A 12,822-nucleotide genomic window follows, 5' to 3' on the forward strand; every position below is an offset into this window, starting at 1 on the left:
TTCAATCTGCACGGACAAAAAGTTGGCAGGTTGGCATCTTATCGACCTGACGCCTGACGCCTGACGCCGTGCAGTCTGCTCCGTACAAACGCGTCCGGCCGTCTCCCTGCTGCAGCTCGTAACGCAGCTTGCGGTCTCTGCCAGCCAAGTCCTCAGACGCCGTACAACAGATTCTGCAAGCTGCAGTGCAACCCACCCAACCGCCTTGGTCTGTTAAATTACACGAGTCCCGGGCCCGGGACTCCCTTGTCACTCGCCTGCTTGTGGTGCATCTAAGTACGGCTTGCGTGGGAATGGGAAGTGCAACATGCGCTACTGCAATGGACGGGGCGTTGTTACCTGTGTGCGTCTGTCTGTCTGTCGGTCCGTCTGTCGCTCTGGAGAGTATCCTCTGGAGTATCGGATCCAGTGGTGGACCCAGTGGTGGACCCAGTGGTGTCTGTTGTACAGTACCGGTACGGAGTACTCGGCAGCAAAGCAGACGAGCGGCCAGGAGGCGCGAGAGCTGGTAGGGGAGTGCAGGGGTGGACTCGGGTCGGTCTGACGGCCGCGGCCGCCGGCCTTGTTTCGAAACCAATTCCCATCCCAACATCTCGCATCTGCCATTTCCCATGCTCCAGCATGGCGGCCACTCAGCCAGGCGCCCTGGCCTGCCCTGCAACCGAGCTAGGCTGCTAGAGATTATGGGCGGCTGGCCGTGCTGAGCCTGGTGCTGTTTTTGCGCTGCTGATAAGCATGGGTGCATGGGTGCATGGGTATGCTGGGCAGTGAATGACGTTATCGCCTGGGCAATGCACCACAGCTGCACAGGTGAAGCGCCGTGTGCTTTTTATCCCACGGTGGCAGTCTGGTCAGCACTGACAATCCTGCAGCGCGACTACCGGTGTCTAGAGCTTGGGTCCAAGACTTTCTGCGACGAATGCGGAGGAATGGAAGGCGAGCTTGGATTGTGCTCCAGCCTTGATGAGCCGGCGCTGCACCGACTGGAACGCTAGAAGGAGGCCGCGTCGTCTCAAATGCGTCCCGATGCGTCTCTCACGGAGCAGCAAGCAAGCAAGCACTAAGCACTGCTTGACTGGCAGATCCGATCTCTGCTGCGCGAACGTCTTGTCCCCGGTGCCCGTAATGCTTGCTGTGTGCTGGACTACATACCTACTTAGTACCTAGGTACCTAGGTAGGTATCTACACCCTTGTTCAACGGCCAGCCGGGCAGGCAGCGGACCTGCCTAGGCCCATGGGATGCAACCACCCTCCTGCTCTAGCAAGTCTGGCTACTATGTAGTACTGAAGGAACCTTGGATTTTTTTCCCAGGGGGGGGCCACCTGGGATTGTTGGAGCCAGCAGGTTGTCGGCCCCACACCCGTCGGTACACTCCTACTCCGTACTGTACTTGTATCTGCCCGTCAGCCCGCGGTCCCGTAATAATGCTCTCCATCTCCAATACATGCATTGTAAAAACAGGGAGCCGTGGTCTTGCAGGTCCAGATGCTCTGATTTCCTCATCTCCCAGCCTGGCCAGCCCTCCTTCCCGGGGCATGAGATAATTTGTCCAAGATCAGAGAGGGATCCATGAATCTCCCCAAGATCCCCGACATCTCTTGGTTCTCTCCTGGACCCCCCGTCTCGGCCAGCAGCAACCCCCCCTCCCCCCCCACGGATCTCCCAGGGCGCGCACGGGGCAGCCAAGCCTGCAAAGTCCAGGCGCCGTTGGTGCTCCCGACCAGGCCGTCTCCGTCTCCGTCCAGGTCCAGCCAGCCACCCCAACAGCCCCTGCCCATTGGGGACCTGACCTGGTTTTCCCGTCTGCTGCTAGCGTGTGAAACTTCCTTCTGTCTCTCCTTCCTGCCCGCGTCTCTGCCCCCTCGACCGAACCTCTCCGCGGCCCTCAGCACCACCCCTCCCCTCCCCTCCCCTCCTGCTCCCACGATCACGCTCGAAACACGGCCGAGACGACGGCAGAAGCGCCATCGACCGTCGTGGGAATGCAGAGGCGGTCTTCTGGCTCGGACGACGGTGACGGCCTGCAATCGCAACATCATCTGCCTGTCAATGCCGCCGCCGCCGCCGCCAACCCCAGCTCCAACACCTCCCTCGGCCTCCCCCTCGCCCTCGGTTCCGGTCTCGATGCCACGCCCTCTGCGCAGGCTACCTCGGCCCATACGCACGGCAGGGCTCCCGGTCAGCAGGCGCCCCGGGGCTCAGACAGCAGGCGCACCAGCTTCGACCTCCGATCCCACTCCGCCCGCAGCCGCCGCTCCGGCAACTTCTCCTCCTGGAAGCCCATTTCCCCCCAGAACGGTGCTGCCGTCGACAAGACCCCCCTCGCCCTGCCCGTCGGCCCCTCAGCCGTGCCAGTCATGGCCCCGAAGACCGACCAACACTCGGAAGGTGTCGACAAGTCGCCCGATCCCAAGGGCCTCCGCCGTCTGCGATCCCGAAGCCCGTGGGCGCTTGGTCTTTTGACCCTCTTGGCATCGATAGTTGGTCTTGGTTTCCTCGCTGCAATACTCCATTCGAGCGCAACGCGATGTCTCGATGCCAAGGGCTGCATCATGTCCTATATGCGGCCGGCATACGTCAAGCTACACGACTTTGACACCGAGCACACCCGGTTCGGCAGCAAGTACTCGCTCTATTTCTACAGGGAACTCGAGGTGGACGAGGAGGTCAAGGTCTGTCTGTCAGCCTCGATGGCTCCCGCCCTGATCTGCGCGCGACAGCACCCGTGGACTGACAGCAATCCCAGTTACGAGGCACCCCCGTCCTCTTCATCCCTGGGAACGCAGGGAGCTACAAGCAGGTGCGCCCGCTCGCTGCCGAGGCTGCGAACTACTTCCACGACACGCTCCTGCACGATCCCTTGGCCCTCCGAGATGGCGTGCGCGATCTCGACTTCTTCACCGTTGATTTCAACGAGGACTTCACCGCTTTCCACGGCCAGACGCTGGTCGACCAGGCCGAATACCTGAATGAGGCCATCCGCTACATATTGTCTCTATACCTAGACCCGCGCATGACAAACCGCGATTCAGACTTGCCCGATCCGACCTCAGTCATTATCGTGGGCCACTCTATGGGCGGCATCGTGGCTCGCACCATGCTCATAATGCCTAATTACCAGGCGCACTCTATCAACACAATCATCACCATGTCTGCGCCGCACTCGAGACCACCCGTCTCCTTCGACAGTGAGATTGTCAAGGTGTACGGCGAGATCAACGACTACTGGAGGAAGGCATATGCCCAGAAATGGGCCAACAACAACCCGCTGTGGCATGTCACCCTGATCTCTATTGCCGGTGGAAGCCTGGACACCGTTGTGCCGTCCGACTACGCCAGCCTGGAATCCATTGTGCCAGAGACACATGGCTTCACCGTTTTCACCTCCACCATTCCGACCGTGTGGACCAGTATGGATCACCAGGCAATCCTCTGGTGCGACCAGCATCGAAAAGTTGTGATACGGGCATTGTACGATGTGGTCGATGCGCACCGCCCTTCGCAAACGAAGCCCCGCGCCCAGCGCATGAGTGTCTTCAAGAAGCACTTCCTCACCGGCCTCGAGGAGAACGCAGAGAAATCCGTACTACACAAGGAACATAGCACATTGCTCACCCTCGAGGATGACTCGCATGATATTGTACCGCAAGGAGACCGATTGGCACTGCGAGGCTTGGGGCAGCAGGGCAAACCGCAAGCGCACCTGGTCCCGATCCCACCCTTAGGTTCGTCGCCGAGCCGGTTCACACTTCTAACCGATCAGCCGCTCGACGGAGCCGGTGAGTCCGGGAAGCTGGAGGTCCTGCTCTGCAGTGTTCACACGCTGCAGCCTGGCCAGGCGGGTATGATGTTGCCGTGGAAGATGGATCTGTCGTCAGGGGAGAGCCGGAGCTCGACTCGGCTGGCCTGCAAGAACGCCGCTTCCGACGTTGTGCAACTCCCTGCGTCAACCAGATTCACCCAACAGCCATTCCCCCCTGCCGGCTCCAGGCCCGTGACACCATTCTCGTTCCTGCAGTATGAACTGGACGACATCGCGGATCATCAATTCGTTGCCATTGTGGATAAGGGAATCACTTCATCTGGATTCGTGCTCGCAGAGTTCAGCGATATCGCCGATTCTCATCGAACCCGTCACATCAGTCTGCGTCGGATGCTCGCCTTTGGCATGGATTTTCGACTGCCTGCCCATAGGCCGATCGTGACAGAGATCAAGATACCGTCAATCCAGTCCAGCCTACTCGCGTACAGTTTGGAACTCAGTGGGCAGTCCTGTGGGAAGAACAAGGAGCTCTTCGCGCCATTGGTCCGTCAATATCTTACAGAACCGTACGAGTCTAAGTTCTTCGTCAATGCTCGGCACGCCAGCATTAGCATGCACGGAGTTGCCCCATTTAATCCTCCGCCGATGAAGAGAAAAATGACCGAGGAAGGACTGAGTTTCCAGTTCTGGACCGACCCGACGTGTGACTCCAGCATCAACGTCCGCCTGACCGTGGATGCCCTGGGCAGTATGGGAAAACTCTACATGCGCTATCGGACCGCATTTGCGGCCTTCCCGCTGCTGATCGTTGCTTTGATCATTCGCAAGCAATTCCGGGTATACGACAGTCAGGGCGTCTTCATCCCTTTCAATGAGAGCCTGGACTTGTGTCTGCGACGGTCTATACCGTTGATCCTCGCGTCATTAACACTCTTATCCCTCTCCTTGGACACATCTGGAACTCATGGGACGGCAAGCTACTGGCCGTTCAAAAATGTGACAGACGGCATCGACTTCCAGCAGAACGACCTCTTAGCTGGGACACGAGACCCGTTCTTCTGGTTCATGATACCTCTCATTGGCATTGTCTGCGTCGGCGTATGCGCGGTTCTCAATTACGCAGTGCTAGCTGTCACATCGGTACTGAGCACCGTGTACGGCTGGCTGAGCTTCCGCCCAGCCTGGGTGCGCTACGATGATAGGCGTCGGGCCATGCCACATGGCTTCATGCCCTCCTCGCCACGACGACGGCTCATCACGACAGCTATCCTGCTGTTCTTGGTCACGACCTTCATACCCTACCAGTTCGCATACCTGGTCGCGTGTGTGGTACAGCTCATCACCGCAGTACGGGCCCACCGCATCGCCTGTGAGATGCCGTCCAACGCCAACCGTAGCTTCTACAACTACGCCCATGCTATTTTCTCCCTGATGCTCTGGGTGCTCCCTATCAACATACCTATACTGGTCGTCTGGATACGCAACCTGACAGTGCACTGGTTCACACCCTTCTCCTCCCACCACAACGTCATGTCGATTATGCCCTTCATCGTCCTTGTCGAAACATTTACCGCGGGGAAGATGGTCCCAAGGGTGACGGGTCGCCTGAGACATATCACCAGCGTCCTGATCTTTGGCGTGGCAGTGTGCGCAGCTGTTTACGGTGTATCGTACGGCTACATGATTCACCACCTGGTCAACATCGTCGCAGCCTGGCTTGTTGTGATACATTCGGCATCTGACTCGTGGTCCCTGGCCGGGTGGAGCGCCTTATTCGAGGGCAACCCCGAGACGCGGAAAGGAGGGAAAACCCCATAGGAGCAAACGCCTGGTGGCTGGCGTCGCCTCATCCGACACCATGCCACTTAGCTAAGCGACCATCAGCATCACGAAGCTTTCTGAAACATAGCGAGAGTCTTGTTCTGCAGGGCGGCATTCTGGATATATTCTTTCATACAAATCATTACGTGGCGTTGGGTTGCATTTACAGGTGGCGGCCTGGGCGGCTGTGCTTATCGGGACTTGGCCATCTTCGCGCAGACACAGGTCTTTGGGTTAAGGGGTTTTAATCGCCAGGTTCCTTGGGCTGGGACCGAAATAATGCTTCTGCTTCTACTTCTTCTGTTCACTTTTTATGACTGCACCCGAGGCTGGTTCTGTCGTCGGCGGAATGGCTTACCCTACGATTCTATACACACTCCGCCACAGTGCTTTGACGAAACGAGACGGACGGGTGATGCGGGATGGATATATACCTTTTTGGCTCATGATAGAATTCTTGACTACTCGCACAGACACAGATTCACACACACACACACATTCTCGACCTGGAACGAGCGAACGGACTTGGGTTCGGTACCGGATATTTGGCAGGTGTCTTGATCCCTTTGCAGAGGCGCAAGACTTCGTTTTAGCTATTGTACACTTTCTGGGTGGAAGAAAGCCATTGCTGCTGGGACAGAGCAGGACCTCAGGGTATCGCAAAGCCCGAGGACGTTGCTTGTATGACTGTACAGGGTACAAGTTGCAATGGAGATGGACGTGGGTGGCACTTTCAACCCTGGTATAGAATATCGCAATGGACTCAATGACTACCCTAAAAGTTCCTGATGAGTTGACTTCTGAAGGTTGCCCGTAACCGACCAAGCCCAAGGGACGGACGGGCCAGTTTTAACGGAACAATGAACAATGGACAATGAATGTGTTGCTGACTAAGCTTGGCCTGTGCCTTGGCCGAGGGGCCAACCTCGTTTGGAACAGTATCGGAGAGCGAAGCCAATTATACCCCCCTGGTCACTGTGCCCATCTCACTCACTCAGTCTGCCTTGCGAGGAAGCTGGACTGCCAGTCGTGAGCACCCTCCCAAGGTCATACGTCCCGGATGGCAGCGGCTGGGGCTGCCCCAGGGGCGCCGGCTCACCGAGTCCATGTTAACCGGTCAGATGGGCGGCTCTATTCGACCCATGAGATCACCTCCAAGGGCAAGATGGCCGCGAACCAGATTGGGGAGCCTATTCCAGAGGATTGGGTCCAGATCGCGGATGCTGAGACGCGCAGGAAGGTGATCCAGTGGAAGGTGGTTGTTGGAAATGGCCTCTCGGAGGAGCTGGGGTGGCCAAAGGGTAGGTCGTTGTTGGCCTGACTCACCGAGCCTCAAGCGTGACCGTCAGCTAATAGAGGACCTCAGACGTGCAATATCAGCTGGAGTTCCCGGAGAATTACTGCCTGAGATGGCACAACTCGGCGGGCCCCAACAGAGAGGCATGCGTCTACGGCCACCCGCAGGACTGCTCTGACGAGTTCCTTTACAAGCACCCCCACGAATTCATCCCGCATGTCCTGTGGCTTCTGAGTGATTCTCAAGACCACAACCAATGCCCGTGCCAGCCATGCCATGTTGCGACAGGCAGGAAATGGCCCCAGTCTCTGACGGCCAAGTTTGAGAAGAAGGCAGCAGCTTTGGCAACGCCCGCTGCCGAGACAAAACCCAAGAAGGCGGCGGCCGCAACCACCAGATCCACCGCCACCAGGAAGAAGTCCGCCGCGGCCACTTCAGCCTCCCAGACCCCCACTCCTGAGGTCACGAACAAGGTGCTCAAGGAACCCGCGGCTCCAAAGCCGGCCAAGAAGTCTGCCACTCCTAAAACAACAGCATCTACGCCGGCGCCGGCGCCCGCACCAGCACCAGCACCAGCACCAGCACCAGCACCAGCACCAGCGACGGCGACGGCGACAGCACCCGCCGCTTCTCTGCAGGCCGTTGCCACACCTGCCGCACCGCACCCAACAGTGAACAATGAGCCAACCCTGTTCCGCCGTGGCGAGATGGTCTGGTTTCAACAGGGGCCGGCATGGAGGATTGGTATTATCAGACAGGTCGGCGCAGGACACGTACCCGGCTACGTCGTGACACCCCTTGCGCACTCCGTCCTCAATCTCGCCGACGTGCCGAAGCAGCAGCACGAAATGCGGCCATTCCTCACCTTCAGCGTGCCGGCCATTTCTATTCCTGAGCTGCAGAACCAGACATTCTCCCAGATCAACTGGGAAGCCCTCCTGAATAGGAACGCCCCGCGACCCGAGTTCATCGGCCTCGAGGCGTCTAAGATGGCTGCCCTAGAAATTGACGGCTCCTGGTCCACATTCAACCGGCTTACCCCAGGCCCCAAGCAACCCCAAAACAAGAAAATGCACGGTGGTGTCTTCCTGGGTGCCGAGATGATCCGCCTGGGCGACGCGATCCGCCACAGAGAGAAGAGCCACGGCATAATGGAGGTGACCGAGATCACAGTGACGGCGGCAACCCCCGTCCCCAACCCGGCCGACCCGGCCAACAAAATGCATGCAGCCACGTACACGCTGAGCTTCCGCGGCATCGAGTACGAGGCGTCGCTTGTGGCCGAAAAGGCAGCGCTCGGGCCGCAGCCCCAGGGAGCCATCTTCGTCAAGGACAGCGCCTTCCGCACGGCGGCGGCCAAGGCTACGGGCGCCAAGCAGAAGTGCGTGTGGACGATATCGTCGTGGGACACGGTCTGGGCAGAGCGGGACGTCGGCGGCAGGCTCTACGTCACCAACGAGCTCATCGGCGTCACGCAGGGTGCCCAGGTCGCCGAGACGGCCTTCGCCACGGGCGTCTTCAGCGATGCAACGGCATACTTGAACAACCGCATGCAGAACGCCGCGTCAAAGGACTTCGGGAGGAAGGCCAACCGCCGCACGACCGTGGGGGCCGCGGTCGCGCCGGGGCAGCCGCTCGTATTTGGGGAGGGCGTCATCGAGGAGGAGGGCTTGGAGTAGGGCACTTTGGAAGCAGGGGCAACTTTATAAAAGGGGACAGTTAATACAATTACCTAGGTACTTAGATGGCCACTGGGACCCCCCAACTCCCGGGACCCAACGTGCAAGACATGGGGAAGCAAACCAATTCACCAACCTTTTTTTTATACCCAGAGCACCGCTTCCCTTCTGTCTCAACAGCTCAATGGTGCAGTTGAAGCGTTTCCAAGCGGTCCCAGCAGCCTCCAACAAGGACCCATGGATCAACAAAGCACAGTACGCCCAATGTAGCAGGAAAGTCACTCTTGCCAAGTACATGGGCTCTGGACGAAGGGGTCAACCACAGAGCGGCATCGCCAAGACCAATATAACAAACACCCATGGTGAAGGCTTGTTGCGCCTCACAGGTTGTCTCTGGCTTGCTGCCCCAAAGCAATTCTCGTATGACCACGAGAACATTCATTGTGTCTAGTAGTTTTGGGTGCTTGCGAGGTTCCGGCGATAATCTGGACGATGAAAGCAAGGGCCTCGGGCTTTACTGTGGTACATGGTTGATGGCATAATACTTCAGCGAGATCTCGGTCGACACCGGTGTCAAAAAGTCCAGTTCACGCTGAGCGTGGTGGCATCAACCAAAGCATTGGGACCCGGAAGAGACAAGCCACCGAGTCGACCTCGCACAGATGGACTCTGGCGCATACGTGACGTTCAACCAGCCCCCTCGCCCGCCACGTGGCGTGATACAGCAAGCCTACCGGCCACGCGGGCGGGAGCAACATACAAGGCCCGCCATGGTGGCCAGCCGGTCCAGAGCCAGGAGCTGGAGGCAGGGCGCAGGAGAGGGCTGCCGAGCTGATCGCTTGCGCTGCTCGTATCATTGGACACCTACTTGCCGATTGTCTTACGAGGCCAGCCCATCTGCTGAGCTGAGCCGGTATACAGAGTACGGGTTTCCCTTGTTCAAGCATTGCAGGCAATCCTGCAAGGACTGTTGAATGGCCAATCTTGATGACATTGAAATTCCAAGACGGATTCCCTAGCTGACGATGTCGGGAGCAACATCGTTGGTTTAAAAGAAGACGCTACGTAGTACCCATATAATGCCAACCGGGTATATGCAATGATAATCGTGAATAAATGAATCGCTTTTCCCTCCCTTCGAGCCCAGTCCCCCAGATGTGCGTTCTTGAATGTGGCGGCTTCCGTGATACGTGTTTCCCTCGGTGCCTCCAATCGGAGTCTGGCCTGACAGCCCTGCCTGACCCGGGTACATGCTTCGCGGGCACTGCAGCAAGCATCAGAGCGAGCATTCCTTTGCCGGCAAGGCACAAGGCCATCTGTGCCATATCATCAACTGAATGCCCGCCACAAGACGAGGCCTGTGTTCAGCTTAGCCTCGTCTCAGCCATCTTTGCCTGGACACTTCTCATGACTTCCGGGTCGGGTGCCGGCTCAACCTTCTGAGGTCTCAGCCGTTCGCAGTTATTGCACTTTTTGTGCGAACAACCAGGGCACGTGTCGCCGTCCTTGGCTCCTGGGGGGAATTTCGCGTAGCACTCGTGGCACTTATAATACGGTATCGACTTTGCGCCGAACTCATCGCCTGGATAGCCATAGGGATACTTGTCCTTCTTGGGTCTGGATTTCAGAAGTTAGCATTTTGACATCTGGTCAGAGGGCCTGTTGGAAGATGGGGTGGTTGGTACATACGGGTCTCGAGGGCAGTCTGTACACCGTGCATGGTTGCACTTTGAACAGCTCAGCTTCCCACCCTGGAATGAAGTCTCCAACCCGTCGAACTCGAGGCACTGGCAACAAGTCCTCCTGACGCGCTGCCGAACCTTCTTATACACCAGTTCTTGACCTCCCGGCTTTCCAGGCCTCCTCAGAACGACCTTTTCGTGGGAGTTGAAGTTCCAGTCCGGTACAATGACTGCATTCGCCGTGCGTTCTCTTAGGATTTGGTCCCTCTTCTCTCGGCTGGCCAACTTCTCTGCCTCGGATCGCTTGGGAGGGTAATAAGTACACTGGCCGCAAGCACTGTGTTTGCAGCCGTCGCACTTCCCGGACTGGTTCATTCCGTGGCCGCATTGGTGACAAGTCCGGTGTACGCGCATACGGATGGGCCTGTTGACGCGGAGGACATGGCCGTCCATTTGGTACCACGTGTGGGGGTCCATGTCAAGGCCAAAGCGTTCTGCGAGCTGTTGAGCTCGCTCGCTGTATATCTGGGCCCGGGGGATGCGTTCTCCTTCGAAGATGGCCTGGGCATCATCGAGTTGCGCAGGAGCACTTTCAGGCACCTCGGCGGGTTCGCTGCTGGGAGTCAGTCATGGGACCTGTTCAGAGACGACATCTAGACCGTGCGGGGGAGAGCTGTGTCAAGTAGATAATGAGATCACGTTGGGTGACATACGATGGAGCTGGTGGATTTGCAGGCGTGGTAGACGGGCCAGCCACAGGCGCGGGGGATACGACCGCAGCAGTTGTCGGTACAGTGGATGTTCTTTTGGACGAATCCGTCTTTCTCAAGACCGTCTTCATCCTCATTAGTAGTTTCTTCCCAGCGCTCTTCACCCTTTCCTCGCGGCTCTCAGCCGGGGCGCCTCCCATATTGGAAGCCATGTCGGTTACCGTGCAGTTCGGGTGGCCTTGGTCGCAGGAGATGGTATGATGGTGTCACTGGAAGGAGTCGACGTAGTCGGCTGTGGGAATTACTTCATGTCGTCCGGGTCCAGAAACGGCCACGACGGCGGGGAGATGCAGGCCGGACAGCAGTGGGGATGATAGATAGTTAGACCACTGGCGCTTTTATTCGGTGACAGGATCCGCAACCTTCTCAGGGATAGAGGGCAGAGAGAAATAGAGGGTCTCGGCAGGCTTCTGGGCGGGTAGACCGAACCGCAATTCCAGGCCGACGGGCTACGATTGAAGCTAAGGCGTGACGAAACAGCACTGGGCAACGCGGCAGACCGGGCGCAGACCAGACGAACAATGGCAGAGCGCTCGTCCGGCCAATCCAGTTCAAGTGGGCTGTCGGGAAGTCGTCGTCCTCAATTGCCGAGAAGCAAAGATCTCCAGGAGTCGGGTCCTTGGTGGGTGCAACTTGCAACGCAACAACAGCTTCACCGTGGACCGTGTGGCAAGGCAAGGTTTCTTCGCATTGATGTCCCCTATTCGAAGGTCTGAGCAGACGGGTAGGGGCAGGGCGCTGTGTACAAGGCGATGTGTATTGCGGTATGGCACGCTCTGACGTGCTTGTTGTGAGAAAAAGTCGAGGATGTAGAGTCGTAGGAAGAAGTTCTGAACGATCCTGGCCTCTGGCTTTGGGATGGGGGACAAAGAGAATGAACGGGGCGGGAAATGTGTGAGGAAGACGAATGAGGGAGAAGATTGGCGAGGGCGGTTAGAGGCTGGACGGAGGGAGGAAGGGATGGATGATGGATGAATCAAGATGGAGTGATGCGCTGCACACATACATCCAGCCCCCCCCCCCAGGAGGTTGTCGGGGGGTGGTACCTAGCGGGGGAGAGACACAAGACGAGCAAGCGCAAGCCGAGGTGGATCGACTAGCAGCCGCACCAAGGAAAACGTTAAACAGAAACCCTGCAGACAAAATTACATGCAGCCAGCAGCCCCAGGGGATGCAGCCCAGCCCGGCCTCTGATAGCTGGAGCACTTGAGTAGCTGCCCAGCTGTTGATGTTGGCGGGCAAGTCCCAAGGGCTTTATCTAGTGTAGGACAAGCTTGGGCGGTTAGATGCCACAGGATGGGGACAGACAGACAAACAAACACAGGCCTGAGGGGGGCGAGCGGGCGAGCGGGCGAACGAGTCGACATCGGGGCATTGCGAGGGTCCGGCGCTGTGGTTGGAAAGGAAGGACCTAGGCACACAGGTACACAGGTACAGTACACAGGTACACGGTTACACGGTTACACGGTTACACGGTGACATGTTGTGCTCTGTGGCCTGTGTTGCAACTTGCAAGCACCTGGGCACTTGGGGGCCCGGGGAGGGGACGACGTCGTCACTCTCACGCCAGACTTGCAGGATGGCGCAGGGAGCGAGAATGCCGCGCATGGGAGGCCAGTCCACGGCAGCCAAGGTGCGCATGTCGTCTCGGCCGGGAAACGAGGTGATACCACAGTAGGTACCTGCCAGAGCTGCCAGACCTGCCAGAGCTCGGCCCAGCTCGGCCCAGCTCTGCGCAGCTCTTCAGGCCTACCCCTACACCACACAGCAGGCCTCGCTGGCGCTCTGTACTCTGAGCTGTGATGAGA

At 58.2% G+C, this 12,822-nt stretch overlaps 3 protein-coding genes across 3 annotated transcripts; 2 read left to right on the forward strand and 1 right to left on the reverse strand.

The window, feature by feature from the left end:
- The first annotated feature begins 1,467 nt into the window (after positions 1–1,467).
- Positions 1,468–6,363, forward strand: KVR01_002963 (uncharacterized protein). The gene is made up of 2 exons (XM_044787235.1): positions 1,468–2,674; positions 2,749–6,363. The coding sequence occupies exons 1-2, from the start codon at positions 1,985–1,987 to the stop codon at positions 5,581–5,583; spliced, it is 3,525 nt and encodes a 1,174-aa protein (XP_044647978.1). The 5' UTR covers positions 1,468–1,984; the 3' UTR covers positions 5,584–6,363.
- Positions 6,364–6,556: 193 nt separating this feature from the next.
- On the forward strand, positions 6,557–8,717 carry KVR01_003836 (uncharacterized protein). Its single transcript, XM_044793823.1, has 2 exons — positions 6,557–6,887; positions 6,953–8,717. The coding sequence occupies exons 1-2, from the start codon at positions 6,647–6,649 to the stop codon at positions 8,560–8,562; spliced, it is 1,851 nt and encodes a 616-aa protein (XP_044648851.1). The 5' UTR covers positions 6,557–6,646; the 3' UTR covers positions 8,563–8,717.
- Positions 8,718–9,926: 1,209 nt separating this feature from the next.
- Positions 9,927–11,166, reverse strand: KVR01_003237 (uncharacterized protein; the record flags this gene model as incomplete). The annotated part of the gene is made up of 4 exons (XM_044792975.1): positions 9,927–10,179; positions 10,252–10,267; positions 10,661–10,857; positions 10,958–11,166. The coding sequence occupies 4 exons, from the start codon at positions 11,164–11,166 to the stop codon at positions 9,927–9,929; spliced, it is 675 nt and encodes a 224-aa protein (XP_044648252.1).
- Positions 11,167–12,822: the final 1,656 nt, after the last annotated feature.

Source organism: Diaporthe batatas, assembly GCF_019321695.1.
Source record: "Diaporthe batatas strain CRI 302-4 chromosome Unknown Contig00003, whole genome shotgun sequence".
In the NCBI taxonomy this organism is placed as follows: Eukaryota; Fungi; Ascomycota; class Sordariomycetes; order Diaporthales; family Diaporthaceae; genus Diaporthe; species Diaporthe batatas.

Excerpts from the sequence above, each read along its gene's own strand:
- KVR01_002963 (XM_044787235.1), top strand. The coding sequence starts at position 1,985 with ATGCAGAGGCGGTCTTCTGGCTCGGACGACGGTGACGGCCTGCAATCG. Across the intron at positions 2,675-2,748 it reads AGGTGGACGAGGAGGTCAAG|TTACGAGGCACCCCCGTCCT; the intron begins GTCTGTCTGTCA and ends CAGCAATCCCAG.
- KVR01_003836 (XM_044793823.1), top strand. The coding sequence starts at position 6,647 with ATGGCAGCGGCTGGGGCTGCCCCAGGGGCGCCGGCTCACCGAGTCCAT. Across the intron at positions 6,888-6,952 it reads GGAGCTGGGGTGGCCAAAGG|ACGTGCAATATCAGCTGGAG; the intron begins GTAGGTCGTTGT and ends AGAGGACCTCAG.